This window comes from Perca fluviatilis, chromosome 14 (genome assembly GCF_010015445.1).
Source record: "Perca fluviatilis chromosome 14, GENO_Pfluv_1.0, whole genome shotgun sequence".
In the NCBI taxonomy this organism is placed as follows: Eukaryota; Metazoa; Chordata; class Actinopteri; order Perciformes; family Percidae; genus Perca; species Perca fluviatilis.
In genome coordinates, this window is record NC_053125.1 from 28,847,011 (window position 1) to 28,862,480 (window position 15,470).

Genomic DNA, 15,470 nt, shown 5'->3' on the forward strand with positions numbered 1-15,470 from the left:
ATCTAAAACCAAACTGCATGACGTGAAAAGAAGGGGAGCTACTGTTTAAATACTGTATAGTCTGCTCTGCCACCCATTTTTCCGCAATTTTAGAAATGGCCGGAAGAATGCTTATTGGTTGATAGTTATTCATGGAGGTGGATAGACCAGATTTAAAAACTGGCGTAACAATAGCAGATTTCCAGGCCTTTGGAAACTGACCACTGGAAATTGATAGATTAATAATGGAAGCAATGGGAGTAGCCAGAGCAGATCCTGAATCTTTAAGCATGTTTGTGTCCATACCAAATACATCCCTGGCCTTAGATGGTTTTAGGGTTTTAATGATGTCAATGACTTTGATCTCAGTGATGTTTGTTATGAAGAACGACTGTGTTGCAGACACCAAGTATTCTTTTTTTTGTTTTATTGTAAAGTTCTTCGCGATTTCTGCTACCGATTCAATAAAATAGTTGTTAAAAGCTTCAGCTATTGCCTTGGGTTCTGTTAAAATATCTCCATTTAAGTCAATTTGCATGTGTTTTGTCTTATTTATGTGGGACTCTCCTGTCAGTTTTTTTATATAATGCCAGGTTATTTTAGAATTTCCACGTGCACTATTCAAAGCAGTAATACAAAAATCGGCTTTAGATCTCCTTATTTCTCTCACTACTCTATTTCTTAAAGAGGTAAATTGATGCCTGTTATATCCTGATTTTACAGCCAACTTTAAGGAATGATCTCTTTCTTTCATCAATTTCAAAACAGATTCATTTATCCAGGGAAGACCATTTTTTTTAGCTCCTAATCTAATTTTCCGTGTAAAACGAGTAATAATTTGCTGTATTTTATTAAATAATAGAGAACAATCCTTGTTCAGGTTTATGCCAGAGAGAAATTCATCCCAATTTACATTATGGATTGAATTTATGAAGTTTTGTTGTTCCTGCTTTGGTATCCTACAGGATTCTGTGGCTGGCAAAGGTTTAAAACGCTTTTTATTTAATTTTCTGGTGACCATTATGAGATTGTGATCAGACAATCCAGTGAGCATATTGTATGATTTCAAGATCCTTTCTGGCCTGTTTGTAAAAACTAAATCAATTTGAGTGCTCATAGAGTTTGTAATTCTTGTAGGGCCATTAATCACCTGAGCCATATCCATTTTATCCATGACCTTTTTCAAGGTTTTCCTGATTTGGTTAACTTCCCAATTAACATTCAGGTCACCTAAGATTATAAGTTATTTTGCAGGATTAAGTTGTTTTAATAAAATGTCCAGCTTTTCATAAAAATCTACATTTGATGAAGGAGGTCTATAAATAACCACCAGAATAAAGGACATTTGTTGTGACAAAGTTACATCTAACCCAATAAATTCCAAATCATTCCCATCTACGACATGAATTTCATTACAGTTAAAAGTGTCCTTGGCATAGATCATGACACCCCCTCCCTTAGAACCCTGTCTGTCTTTACGAAAGATTTTATAACCGGGTATAGATATTATTGCAGAGGGTGAGGATTTCTGAAGCCATGTATCCGAAAGGCATAAGAAGTCAATATTAGAATCAGTAAGTAGGTGGCGGACTTGATCACTTTTTAATTTGATACTTCGTATATTTAAATGTGCACATAGAATTCCTTTCGGTTTAGATCTTGAATCCCAAATTAATTTTGAGTTATTAACTGTCTGAAATACCCCAAGTTTCCGGTGTTTTATTATCGCTGAATTTGGCAGTTTCCTGTTTCTATTGTTGACGTTGTTTGCAGTTAGCTTTACAATTTCTGCGCTGTCACCTGTTGCACAGCTCTCAAACTTAAAAGAAAGAGAAGATTGAGCTTGGACTTTACGTGCCGATGTAAAAAGGGTCTGACAATCACTAGCGGAGGCCAGCGAGCCGGCCGCTCCAGTAAGGTCCGAATCCTTCAACCATGCCGTCTCGCCGCCGCTCCCACCAACCGTCTGTGGATTACCGACAACACTCCCTCGCGCCGCCTCCACCGAGGCCCTCATGGCACAGCTCAATGTGCACGATCCCATGCGGCGGAGGGGGGAGCGCGGCGAAGCCGGCAGACCCGCCGCCAATCCCCGACGGATCCACCCAACCGGCGGCCACATCCGTTCCAAACACCGATCCCGCCGCGCCCGCCAGAGAAACAGAAGAATCGAGGTGAGTGTTTAGGTCAAACGTGTAGCTTGTAATATGAGTGCGTACCTGTTTGTTTCCTGGGATGCTCCTGCAGCAGTTACAGTGCCTTGCGAAAGTATTCGGCCCCCTTGAACTTTTCGACCTTTTGCCACATTTCAGGCCTCAAACATAAAGATATAAAACTGTAATTTTTTGTGAAGAATCAACAACAAGTGGGACACAATCATGAAGTGGAACGAAATTTATTGGATATTTCAAACCTTTTAAACAAATAAAAAACTGAAATATTGGGCGTGCAAAATTATTCAGCCCCCTTAAGTTAATACTTTGTAGCGCCACCTTTTGCTGCGATTACAGCTGTAAGTCGCTTGGGGTATGTCTCTATCAGTTTTGCACATCGAGAGACTGACATTTTTGCCCATTCCTCCTTGCAAAACAGCTCGAGCTCAGTGAGGTTGGATGGAGAGCGTTTGTGAACAGCAGTTTTCAGTTCTTTCCACATATTCTCGATTGGATTCAGGTCTGGACTTTGACTTGGCCATTCTAACACCTGGATATGTTTATTTGTGAACCATTCCATTGTAGATTTTGCTTTATGTTTTGGATCATTGTCTTGTTGGAAGACTAATCTCCGTCCCAGTCTCAGGTCTTTTGCAGACTCCATCAGGTTTTCTTCCAGAATGGTCCTGTATTTGGCTCCATCCATCTTCCCATCAACGTTAACCATCTTCCCTGTCCCTGCTGAAGAAAAGCAGGCCCAAACCATGATGCTGCCACCACCATGTTTGACAGTGCGGATGGTGTGTTCAGGGTGATGAGCTGTGTTGCTTTTACGCCAAACATAACGTTTTGCATTGTTGCCAAAAAGTTCGATTTTGGTTTCATCTGACCACAGCACCTTCTTCCACATGTTTGGTGTGTCTCCCAGGTGGCTTTTGGCAAACTTTAAACGACACTTTTTATGGATATCTTTAAGAAATGTCTTTCTTCTTGCCACTCTTCCATAAAAGGCCAGATTTGTGCAGTATACCACTGATTGTTGTCCTATGGACAGAGTCTCCCACCTCAGCTGTAGATCTCTGCAGTTCATCCAGAGTGATCATGGGCCTCTTGGCTGCATCTCTGATCAGTCTTCTCATTGTATGAGCTGAAAGTTTAGAGGGACGGCGGGTCTTCGTAGATTTGTAGTGGTCTGATACTCCTTCCATTTCAATATTATCGCTTGCACAGTGCTCCTTGGGATGTTTAAAGCTTGGGAAATTTTTTTTGTATCCAAATCCGGCTTTAAACTTCTCCACAACAGTATCTCGGACCTGCCTGGTGTGTTCCTTGTTCTTCATGATGCTCTCTGCGCTTTACACGGACCTCTGAGACTATCACAGAGCAGGTGCATTTATACGGAGACTTGATTACACACAGCTGGATTCTATTTATTATCATTAGTCATTTAGGTCAACATTGAATCATTCAGAGATCCTCACTGAACTTCTGAGAGAGAGTTTGCTGCACTGAAAGTAAAGTGTCAATTGAATCAATTTTGCCAGTTTTTTTATTTTATTTGTTAAAAAGTTTGAAATAGCCAATGAATTTCGTTCCACTTCATAATTGGGACCCACTTGTTGTTGATTCTTCACAAAAAATTACAGTTTTATATCTTTATGTTTGAGGCCTGAAATGTGGCAAAAGGTCGAAACGTTCAAGGGGGCCGAATACTTTCGCAAGGCACTGTAAATGTGATGATATAGTGGCTATCTGATGTTGGACCATTTGTCGGACCGGGGCATTGGTGGATGTCCCCGGACAGCAGAAGGCAGATGGTGATTATTAGTGCGAAGCTCTGTTGCGGCTTGAGTGCCGATTTGGTGTGCTTTCTCATTTCGCTGTACAGATATGGATGAATGAAAGTAGCAGCCAGGACGTGTCTTCCAAGTCCAAGATGTTTGGTGACTTTGATTATCACAAAGTCCACTGATATGGGTTTAGTTATGCTGTTGGAACTATTAGAGTCATCCAGAATTTGACTAGTTTCTCTGTAAAAAAAGGTGTTTGTAAGCAGTGCATAACAGGGGCGATTCTAGGATCTGACCTTTGGGGGTGCTCAGCCCCTAATGAAAAGTTGATAGCAGTTAAGCTAGGGGGGTTCGGGGGCATGCTTCCGTAAGATTTTTTTGTTTTTTAAACCCTTAAATCATGACTTCTTGTGAGTTTTGGGGAAAGAAATAGACAGATTGAGACACGCAATTATGACAAACTATCAACAGATTCAAGGCATCTGCTGTGAAAAAAGATGGAAACTACAAAGCATGATTATTGCAGCACACACGCCAGGGGAGTTGGACTGGGGGAAAGGGGACTGAAAAATATGCTAGAATTCATAGCTTTGGCTGTGTTGAATGACGCGAGACCCCCTCCCAAACCTCCCCATATTCAAAATAGGGAATAAAACTGTACAACTGTTTAACTAGTATTGATAAAGCTGTACCCGTCCGCCCTCCCCCTGAATATGTATACCTACTCCTAAAACTACTAATGCCATGTAATGAGTAAGCAAGAATCAGTGAAAGTTGACACATTAAATACTTCAACAAAGTGCCATTTATTAATACACTAAAACTGTATACTCTTAATTAATCATAAAACAAGCTATATATACAGTACAGGCCAAAAGTTTGGACACCTTCTCATTCAATGTGTTTCTTTATTTTCATGACTATTTACATTGTAGATTCATCAAAACTATGAATGAACACATATGGAATTATGTACTTAACAAAAAAGTGTGAAATAACTGAAAACATGTCTTATATTTTAGATTCTTCAAAGTAGCCACCCTTTGCTTTTTTTGATAACTCTGCAAACCCTTGGTGTTCTCTCAATGAGCTTCATGAGGTAGTCACCTGAAATGGTTTTACCTTCACAGGTGTGCTTTGTCAGGGTTAATTAGTGGAAGTTTTTCCCTTATTAATAAAAAAGCAAAGGGTGGCTACTTTGAAGAATCTAAAATATAAGACGTTTTCAGTTATTTCACACTGTTTTGTTAAGTACATAATTCCATATGTGTTCATTCATAGTTTTGATGCCTTCAGTGAGAATCTACAATGTAAATAGTCATGAAAATAAAAAGGAAACACATTGAATGAGAAGGTGTGTCCAAACTTTTGGCCTGTAAATGTGCTTTACTTTATGATTATCATTTCGAGAGGCCCTATGCTATAATTTGAAGAGGTCTATTATGATTTTTTGTCTGCCAATGCAGATAGAAAAGCTACAATTCTCGTTAAGAACGTTTGCATGATGTGCAACGTTTAAATAGGCTACTAATGCAATCATACAGTAAAGCATGCCTACTTTTTTATTGTTGTAGTGTTATCATCAACAGTTTGTCCACCACTCAGTTTTATCAAGGGGTTAAGTGTTTTAAGGGGAGTTGTGCTTAGCCTACCGCAGGTTGTAGCCTCACTCCCTCATCTCTGTCCCTCTCCTCCTAAAGTCTCCTCCTCACTCTGCATGTCACTGTAGCCGACACCAGCACCGCTATCATCGGCCACGGGCACGGGAGCTGATGAAGGTCCTGCTACTCCCGAAAACATGTCTTTTCGCTTTTTTCTTTTATTTGAGCCGCTTGGGTAACTTTTTTTCATTTCGGCGTTTAGACCATTGACATAAAAGAAAGATTTAGAGCGTTTAGACTCGTCTTGCTCCGTCTCTGTGTACTTCCCATTTCTCCTGTCACCGTGCGTTTATCTTTCGCGCTGCGGCGCACTGTGGGACGGACTAGTCCATTTCATTGTGAAAGTGGGGGGTGTTGACCTTTCTCAGCTAGCAGGGCGCCTGCAGCTGCTGGGGGCGCTGATCTGCAAATTCCCCACACAGTGAAATGATAGAAAACAGAAAAACGCTTTGCGGCACAGAGGATTATTATATTTTTTAAGTTAAGTGGCTGCCCGGTTCGCCCGTGCCAAAAACCGCCACTAGTTTGAGCACTAAACGATTTCACATTATCACAATAAGGACTTTATTTTCAGGGGTGCTGAGATGATTTTTAGGGGTGCTTCAGCACCCCTAAAAATAGCCTAGCGCCGCCTATGGTGCATAAGCAAAGAGCGTTGCAGCTATCCCTGCCACACCCGGTGCCGCCATATTGGAAGAGTATATGCTAAGAAGAAAAAACACAGATGACAATTCAAAATATATCAAAAATATAATGTAAAGTATGTTATAGTATAATATGGGTATATGGAAATCCTGGAGCTTTCTTAGTGGGTACACTGGGTATACCTGCATATCACGTAAACTACACCGCTGGTCTGGACCCTTTCTCCCCCCCAATATATAATTGTAAACATAACTACGTCATATTAAGTCATATAATGAAAGCTCTTGGGCTGATTATAGATGCAAAACAATGAGTTTTTACATTTTAAACATCTTACACATGTTCTTACACAACTTCCACAGCTGGAACTTTTGCAATATTTTAACCTTCAGAGTAGGTATTCATCAATACTTCTCCCTGAAAGATATTATTTGGGTTTTCTTGTGATAAAGACAATCTGTGAACCTCTCCCCAACCAATCCATTTATTTATCTATTTTTCTTGTGTAAGTTTCTTGTTTATTCGTGCTGGTTGAATGATTCGGTATGTGTTGCTGTTCTCTAATGTCGTCACTTGATGGCACTGTTGCATCGTTTATATTAAGTTGCTCGATTTCAGACACTGGGCCCTATCTTGCACTCAGCGCAATTCCCTTTGTACACCGACGCATGTATCATTCCTATTTTGCACCCGACGCACAGCGGACTTTTCCCTCCACAGACGCACGTCGGTAAATTAGGGAATGTATTTGCGCTCCCGGGGGCGGTTCAGCGAAAAGAGGAGGCGTGTTCCGGCGCAAACGTTTCTTTGTGCTATTCTGCAGTTTCAGAAAACAATTCCGCCATTGACCAGGAAAAACCTGGTCTAAAGTCAGTGGCGCTAGTCTAAAGTCAGTAGTGCGTTATTCAGATGCTATTTTAGGGGCGCATGCTTGGCCATAATGTAGCGTGTGCACAACGCGCATACACTTCTCTCATCTACAGTGCCTTGCGAAAGTATTCGGCCCCCTTGAACTTTTCGACCTTTTGCCACATTTCAGGCCTCAAACATAAAGATATAAAACTGTAATTTTTTGTGAAGAATCAACAACAAGTGGGACACAATCATGAAGTGGAACGAAATTTATTGGATATTTCAAACCTTTTAAACAAATAAAAAACTGAAATATTGGGCGTGCAAAATTATTCAGCCCCCTTAAGTTAATACTTTGTAGCGGCCCTTTTGCTGCGATTACAGCTGTAAGTCGCTTGGGGTATGTCTCTATCAGTTTTGCACATGCGAGACTGACATTTTTGCCCATTCCTCCTTGCCAAAACGACCGCTCGAGCTCAGTGAGGTTGGATGGAGAGCGTTTGTGAACAGCAGTTTTCGAGTTCTTTCCACAGATTCTCGATTGGATTCAGGTCTGGACTTTGACTTGGCCATTCTAACACCTGGATATGTTTATTTGTGAACCATTCCATTGTAGATTTTGCTTTATGTTTTGGATCATTGTCTTGTTGGAAGACAAATCTCCGTCCCAGTCTCAGGTCTTTTGCAGACTCCATCAGGTTTTCTTCCAGAATGGTCCTGTATTTGGCTCCATCCATCTTCCCATCAATTTTAACCATCTTCCCTGTCCCTGCTGAAGAAAAGCAGGCCCAAATCATGATGCTTCCACCACCATGTTTGACAGTGGGGATGGTGTGTTCAGGGTGATGAGCTGTGTTGCTTTTACGCCAAACATAACGTTTTGCATTGTTGCCAAAAGTTCGATTTTGGTTTCATCTGACCACAGCACCTTCTTCCACATGTTTGGTGTGTCCCCAGGTGGCTTTTGGCAAACTTTAAACGACACTTTTTATGGATATCTTTAAGAAATGGCTTTCTTCTTGCCACTCTTCCATAAAGGCCAGATTTGTGCGATATACGACTGATTGTTGTCCTATGGACAGAGTCTCCCAGCTCAGCTGTAGATCTCTGCAGTTCATCCAGAGTGATCATGGGCCTCTTGGCTGCATCTCTGATCAGTCTTCTCATTGTATGAGCTGAAAGTTTAGAGGGACGGCCGGGTCTTCGTAGATTTGTAGTGGTCTGATACTCCTTCCATTTCAATATTATCGCTTGCACAGTGCTCCTTGGGATGTTTAAAGCTTGGGAAATCTTTTTGTATCCAAATCCGGCTTTAAACTTCTCCACAACAGTATCTCGGACCTGCCTGGTGTGTTCCTTGTTCTTCATGATGCTCTCTGCGCTTTACACGGACCTCTGAGACTATCACAGAGCAGGTGCATTCATACGGAGACTTGATTACACACAGCTGGATTCTATTTATCATCATTAGTCATTTAGGTCAACATTGGATCATTCAGAGATCCTCACTGAACTTCTGGAGAGAGTTTGCTGCACTGAAAGTAAAGGGGCTGAATAATTTTGCACGCACACTTTTTCAGTTTTTTATTTGTTAAAAAAGTTTGAAATAGCCAATGAATTTCGTTCCACTTCATAATTGGGACCCACTTGTTGTTGATTCTTCACAAAAAATTACAGTTTTATATCTTTATGTTTGAGGCCTGAAATGTGGCAAAAGGTCGAAACGTTCAAGGGGGCCGAATACTTTCGCAAGGCACTGTAAATGGATGCAGCAGTTCCCATTTTTGCAAACCATACATAATTACAAAGGAAAATATTACTGAAAATGCGCTTCAGGTGTTTGGATAGGTCAGGAGGCTACAGTACAGTTCTCAAAAAGTCGCAGCATTCTTTGTGGCTTGTTGTGTTTTACACATTTCCATGAATCATGGATGTGTTGATGACATAAATGAGGAAATATTAGAGGACTTAAGGAGACGTGATGTTGAACTACGGGCGGGATCTGGTCCGGGAGTGTCGCAGCGATGCTCCTGATGGAGCGGGTGGACGGAGATGGAGTGGGGGGAAGAGGAAGGGGCACAATAGGAGCAGGTGGTGCGTTTGGAGGCCCACGCTCCATGGCTGCAGCAATCCTCTCCAGACTTAAGGAGATGCGCCCGAGAGGCCACAGCAACATCGCCACTCGGCCAAGACGGGCATTTATTACTTTGCCGCATCTCGCATCGGCAGCTCCCGCTGGCGTGCGCCAGGCAAATCCGCCGTCATAATAGCAATCCGCCATGGAACAAGCGCCCTGCTCTTAAAGGGAATGTGAGATGACGCTCTGATTGGTTTATTGCACGTTACGCCCAAACCACACCTAGCTACTTCAGACCAACCCATTTTAGATTTGCGTCGGGCGCAAGAGTCATTTATCCCGCCGGTAAAATAGCAACAGCGCCCAAGATCCGCCCACAAAGCTACTTGCGTTCTGCGTTTCATACTTGCGTTTCAGATCGTTAAAATAGGGCCCACTGTGTTTTTGTCTTTCAAGTTCATCTTGGAATATGTTAAAATTGCAATACAGTTTAGGTTAAAAGACGGGACATTTTTTATTAATTTTTCATATCCACTCACATTCTTTTTTAACTTAGCAAAAGAAGGATTTCCATTTGCCTGTTTGTCGTACATCAATATATTAATTCTTTATCAGATACAGTATATACATATAAACACACTGTAAATACTGTATACCTACAGTATACATATATATATGTGTATATAAAGTTTGTATATATGTATATATATATATATATATATATATATATATATATATATATATATATATATATATATATATATATATAAACACTGTGAAATTCTTGTTTTTAAAGGGGTGATAGAATGCAAAACCGATTTTACCCTGTCATAGTTGAATAACGACAGTTCGGTGGGTAAATAGGACATACATAGAAGCTCAAAATCCCACTGACACCTCTTTACTATGAAAATCTCATATTTTGAAACTGCCTCTGAAAACGGGCGAATCCCAACAAAGCTGAGTTGCTTGCGCAAGCGTCTCAAAATCCGGAACCTTAAGAGAACAGTCACGCCCCAACATTTACATAGGCTACACAACTGACCTGAGATCAGGTAGTCTTCTGAATCTAGCTAGGTCGCACGAGATCTCTGCTATTCCATTACAAAATTCACTTCTGAAACTTTTTTATGCGAGAAATCAACCATATAAAGCTCGAATATGGGCCGCTTTACGAAAATGGATGGCTAATTGCAAATTTTCTCCGACTGTGTGTCGGAGTTTAGTGCCGGTATTGGTGCTGCCTGGGTTGCTACATCGCCGCCCTGACCGCAGTGTCAGCGAGCTTGTTACGCCCGCAATCTTTTACAGCAGCCCGCAGGTTCGAGTAAATCTTATAATGGGTATGTGTGTTGAGTGATTTAAACAATTGGGAAAATAAACGCCTCTTGACCGCGAGTCTCATTGATAGAGCCGCGGTGAGATGGAGTCCATCAATGAGAGCTAGCTAGCCTCCTCCTAACTCTGACATTCACAAAAATACATTCAATTGAAATCCGAAATCGGACAAGTGTTAGCTAAGCTTTGTAAGACCTTGAGGAACCTGTAATATTCATGCCGTGACGAAATTCAAACTGTAAATATACTTTAGTTATGCGAAAGTGAGCAAGCTGCGGTATTTCCCCATTGTAATGAATGGGACATATAGCAAGCAGCTGTTCGTCCTACAAAGACGCCTCGCGTTCATAAAAATGCCTTAAAATCAAATCGGACACAACGGTTATCTTTATAAGACATTGGGGAATGTGTTGTATAAGTGGCGTGACGAAATTCAAACTGTAAATATAATTTAGTTATGGCGACAATGTAGCTAGCTAGCTGCGGTATTTCCCATTGTAATGAATGGGACATATAGCAAGCAGCTGCTCGTCCTACAAAGACGCCTCGCGTTCATAAAAATGCTTTAAAATCAAATCGGACACAACGGTTAGCTTTATAAGACATTGGGGAATGTGTTGTGTAAGTGGCGTGACGAAATTCAAACAGTAAATATAATTTAGTTATGGCGAAAGTGTAGCTAGCTAGCTGCGATATTTCCCCATTGTAATGAATGGGACATATAGCAAGCAGCTGTTTGTCCTACAAAGACGCCTCGCGTTCATAAAAATGCCTTAAAATCAAATCGGACACAACAGTTAGCTTTATAAGACATTGGGACATTCAAAACCGTAAATGTATTATTTATAGATATAGTTATGCCGGCAGCTGGCCGCGGAGCCCCGTATGCAGTATCCACCAAGGGTGACTTTGCCCTGGGTATGGAGCCCAGCAGACTGTTGCTTTCTCGTCAGACTGTGTGGAGCTCCTAATGTCCGACACGTCTTACCAAATTTGCAATTAGCCATCAATTTTTGTAAAACGGCCCATATTTGAGCTTTATATAGTTGATTTCTCGCTTAAAAAAGTCTCAGAAGTGAATTTGGTAATGAAACATTGCAATGAGATTCTGTCGCTTCTCTAATGTATGTGTATTGGGGATTCGCTCAACCAATCAGCGCGCGTCTCTAATGTCTGCGTATGGCAAGTCGCTCAACCAATCACCGCGCAGCTCATCTAAATATTCATGACCATACCATATTTGGAAGAAAAGCTCTTGTTACAAATAGGGCCAAAACACAGGGATGCATAAGGGCCAGTAAAACATCAACCAGGCCATTTTCAGCCCAACCAATGTTACATACCCCATTAGGAGACCATAAGGAACAGTGTGAAATACCCTATATAATCATTCTATCACCCCTTTAAAATCTATTGTATACTTCATATATCGTGCAAATAAACTAAACTAACCAATTGAGATATGCTCTGATCTATATTAGTTGACATATAGTAACATTTTTATTTAGTTTCTGTTTACTAACACCAGCATTAATTTACTATAACCTGGTTGTGTGAACATTGTTTGGCTTGCTTGAAGCTAATTTTCTTCTTCTTTGTGATTCTTGTTGTCCTGAGTTTCTACCTTTTAAGGTTGAATGCACTTATTAGAAGACTATGGAAGTATTTTTGTGCCAAAACTCGTCATATAAACGGCAAACAAAAATATTTGTGTAATGTTAAACTGGTAAAACTTGGTGTATTATTTGTGCCATGGGCGATTTTAGACCCTTTTTAAGCCCCTCTAAATTTTGTCTCAGCCCCCCTACAAATTATAATAATAAAAAACATTAAAAAAAAAAGTTTTTTCAAGTTAGAGTTTGTGAACTTGTCTGTTAGTGACAGAGGACAAACAATTACAAGTTCAAAGGGCTTGAAACAGGTTTAATATCCTGTGTGTCTGTCGCTGTTCATTGTTCAGCATAAAGGAACTACAACTGTGTCGTTATACAAGCCTGTGTTGAGGGGTAGGGTTAGATACATGCCCCACAAAATCTGTCTATGAAATTTCAGTTTTTATGACCCACCCCACACACACACACACACACACACACACACACACACACACACACACCTGATGACGAGGTTCTTTCAAACTTTTACTAGACTTTCCAAACATATTAGGACTAGGAAAATGTTTAGGTAGAGACCAACCTGTGTCTGAATTTTTAATCTCAATTACTTATTCTTTAATCCTGTATTAACTGAATTATATTATAATAATACCACTTTTAGGTGGCATTTATTTTGACAAGGATTTGTCACAAACTTGTACAGCAAATGGACACATTTTAAACATATTGGCTTCATACATCAAAATGATTTCTCACAGTGCAACAGCATATATTTGATATTTATAAACTCACACATGAATAAAAAATGTAAGTTTCATATTCTCTGTCTTCTTCCTTTAAGATCCGTCCTGGTAATTTTAATTATCATCTCTTTGACAAATGATGACTTCTTTAAGGTTGCTGGACAGGAAATCAAAACAAATCATGCATTTGAGTTAACACCAGTGTCATTTTATTATGAATGACATCTTTAATACATCATCTTCTGCTTGCTTCATTTAAAAAAAATCTCTCTGGTCAAGTTATAATAGAGCACCGTAAGAATTCTACTTATTATTACTACAATATTTAATATCATTTAATTTCCGGTTACGAGCGTCACACTGAATGTTACTTCTTTACATTCTGTTGAGGATTTTAGTTCATTTTTTTATTTAAATGTTTTTAAATTAAGCTTAGAGTCTGAGCAACTGGTTTAAAAATAAAATCTGGTCATGTCTTATACATTGGAACTTTAAAATGAAAAGGTATTATTTGAAAAGATGAGAGAGCCGTGGACCAAACCATTTCACTATGCTTGAACATGTGACAAAAACCTGAAACTCATTGTGGGGTGAAGAAATTTCCATCCCATGTAAAGTTGTGCTGTTTCAGCAGACGTCTAAGCTCTTTCTGGACACTCTCTTCAGCCCTCCGCCTGTTCTTCTCCATGCTATTTGCCGATGTTGGTCTTGCTTGCTCGCTAACTTCTTCAACATTCTTAAACAAGTTGCTCAGACTTTCAACTTCAGCACAGTTACCGTAGGGCCACTCTTTTGGTTTTAAGCCAAACAAATTCTCACATGATCCGCAAGGAGGCTTAGGCGTTTTGTTTCCTCCTTCACGGATGTTAAACGCCTCACACCTGACATTCTCTGGCAGTTTGATGGTCCCATCAAAATAGTCTTTCTTGGTCTTATTTGGGTAGTAGGTCATAACTGCACCAGCCACATAACTGTCCCAGGAGCTAAGACAGGACGCAGCAATCATGATTTTACCAGGGTCACACCCAGCAGTGGACATGGAGACACCATAGTACCTGACTGAATTTGGGATCTGAGAGACACAGATGGTGGAGGAGATAAGAGGACTTGTTTTACCCCTCCTCAGTTGTTTGGAGATCTCTCGCACCTTCTTCTTTATTTCCTCTTCATTCTCTTCTCCAGTCAGGAGGACAATCTGCAAGCAATCACACACATTATCAAGCTGCTGCTGTCCCCACAAATGCATCAAATCATTTTGAACCATACTGTAATATTTGAGAATGTTAAGGAGAAGTAGCAGTCCTGTACAACTTTACAAAGAACAATTGTATTGTCTTTTGACAAGCTTTCATCTTACCATGTCTAGCACACATGAGAATGGACTCCGCTTGGGCAGTTGAGAGGAATAGCATTTAAAAGGCCCAGGGTAGGTGTCCTTTAAGCCTACAAGCATTTTGGCATCAGTCACAATACTTTCTGGGTCAAAGTCTGGATCATTTATCTTTCCCAAAAAGAAGATACTGTGAATAATCTGTAAAGTCAAAACACATTCAAAGAGATATCATTTTCTGAGGTGTGTAAAAAATACACTATGTCAGCCAGGGCCAAGCAGTATGTCCAGAAGAATAGTACTTCTAGTTCATAACAGGCTCAGACGTACCTCATCCATGAGCACTGTAGTATCTCTTTCAGTACGTTCTGCATTCAGATTCACCATTTTCCTAATTATCAGTAAAGCATTCATCCTGAAAGGGTCTTCCCACCATTCTGCAGCTCTAAAATAATAAAATGAAAAGTTTTAGGAAATCTGAAAAGATCAGCACACCAACACTGGACGTCTTCCCACATTTCACAAATAACTGACTGTTTCAAAACTTGTTTTTAAATGGCTATTGAAAATAAAAACATATAAATATACATTTTAAACAACAAAACTTGTCTATGTGTATCAAGACAGCAGTGTCTACTTTGTGACAGATGCATCAATACTAACTTGTAGTTCAGTACATCAGATGACTCACCTTTCTAGCTGGTCTTCTGTCGCAGCCTGATGCAACCAGAAATAATACAAGACAAATTACAACAATTACACATTTCACTGACAACAGAAATAAAATAAGAAATGTTGAATTAAATTAAAATGATATAAAATATTTGTAAAGCAGTGAACTTACAGACACCTACTCACCATGGTGCAGCCTTGAGTACATTTGAACAGAAACTAAATAAAGTCCTGCCCTTGTTGATTCAAACTACCACTCCTTTGATGTTTTCAGGATGATATGAAGTTCCAATGAAAGTTAAAATAAGATATGAATACTACATGACGTTAAACACATTACATTTATTAAACTATTTACAATACTAATTAGAGTGGGACATCTTTATATGAATGTACCTGTATAAGAATGTTTGATGACATAACGCCACTCTATCCTCACTTAAAGAACAATAAGAACACATTCACACACAAGCAGGCATAACTCACGTAATATCAGACATGATCCCCGATGTTAAAGCGACCATATTATACTCATTTTCAGGTTCATAATTGTATTTTAAGGTTGTACCAGAATAGGTTTACATGGTTTAATTTTCAAAAAACACCATATTTTTGTT

General features: G+C 39.9%; 1 protein-coding gene across 1 annotated transcript; it reads right to left on the bottom strand.

Annotated features, from left to right (window-relative positions):
• Window positions 1-13,101: 13,101 nt before the first annotated feature.
• On the bottom strand, window positions 13,102-14,551 carry LOC120572145. The gene is made up of 3 exons (XM_039821290.1): window positions 14,512-14,551; window positions 14,209-14,382; window positions 13,102-14,046 (listed from the first exon to the last, which is right to left on the bottom strand). Exons 1-3 carry the CDS (start codon window positions 14,518-14,520, stop codon window positions 13,432-13,434), a joined length of 798 nt encoding a protein of 265 aa, XP_039677224.1. The 5' UTR covers window positions 14,521-14,551; the 3' UTR covers window positions 13,102-13,431.
• Between the last annotated feature and the right edge of the window lie 919 nt (window positions 14,552-15,470).

Excerpts from the sequence above, each read along its gene's own strand:
- LOC120572145 (XM_039821290.1), bottom strand. Across the intron at positions 14,047-14,208 it reads TCTCATGTGTGCTAGACATG|ATTGTCCTCCTGACTGGAGA; the intron begins GTAAGATGAAAG and ends GATTGCTTGCAG.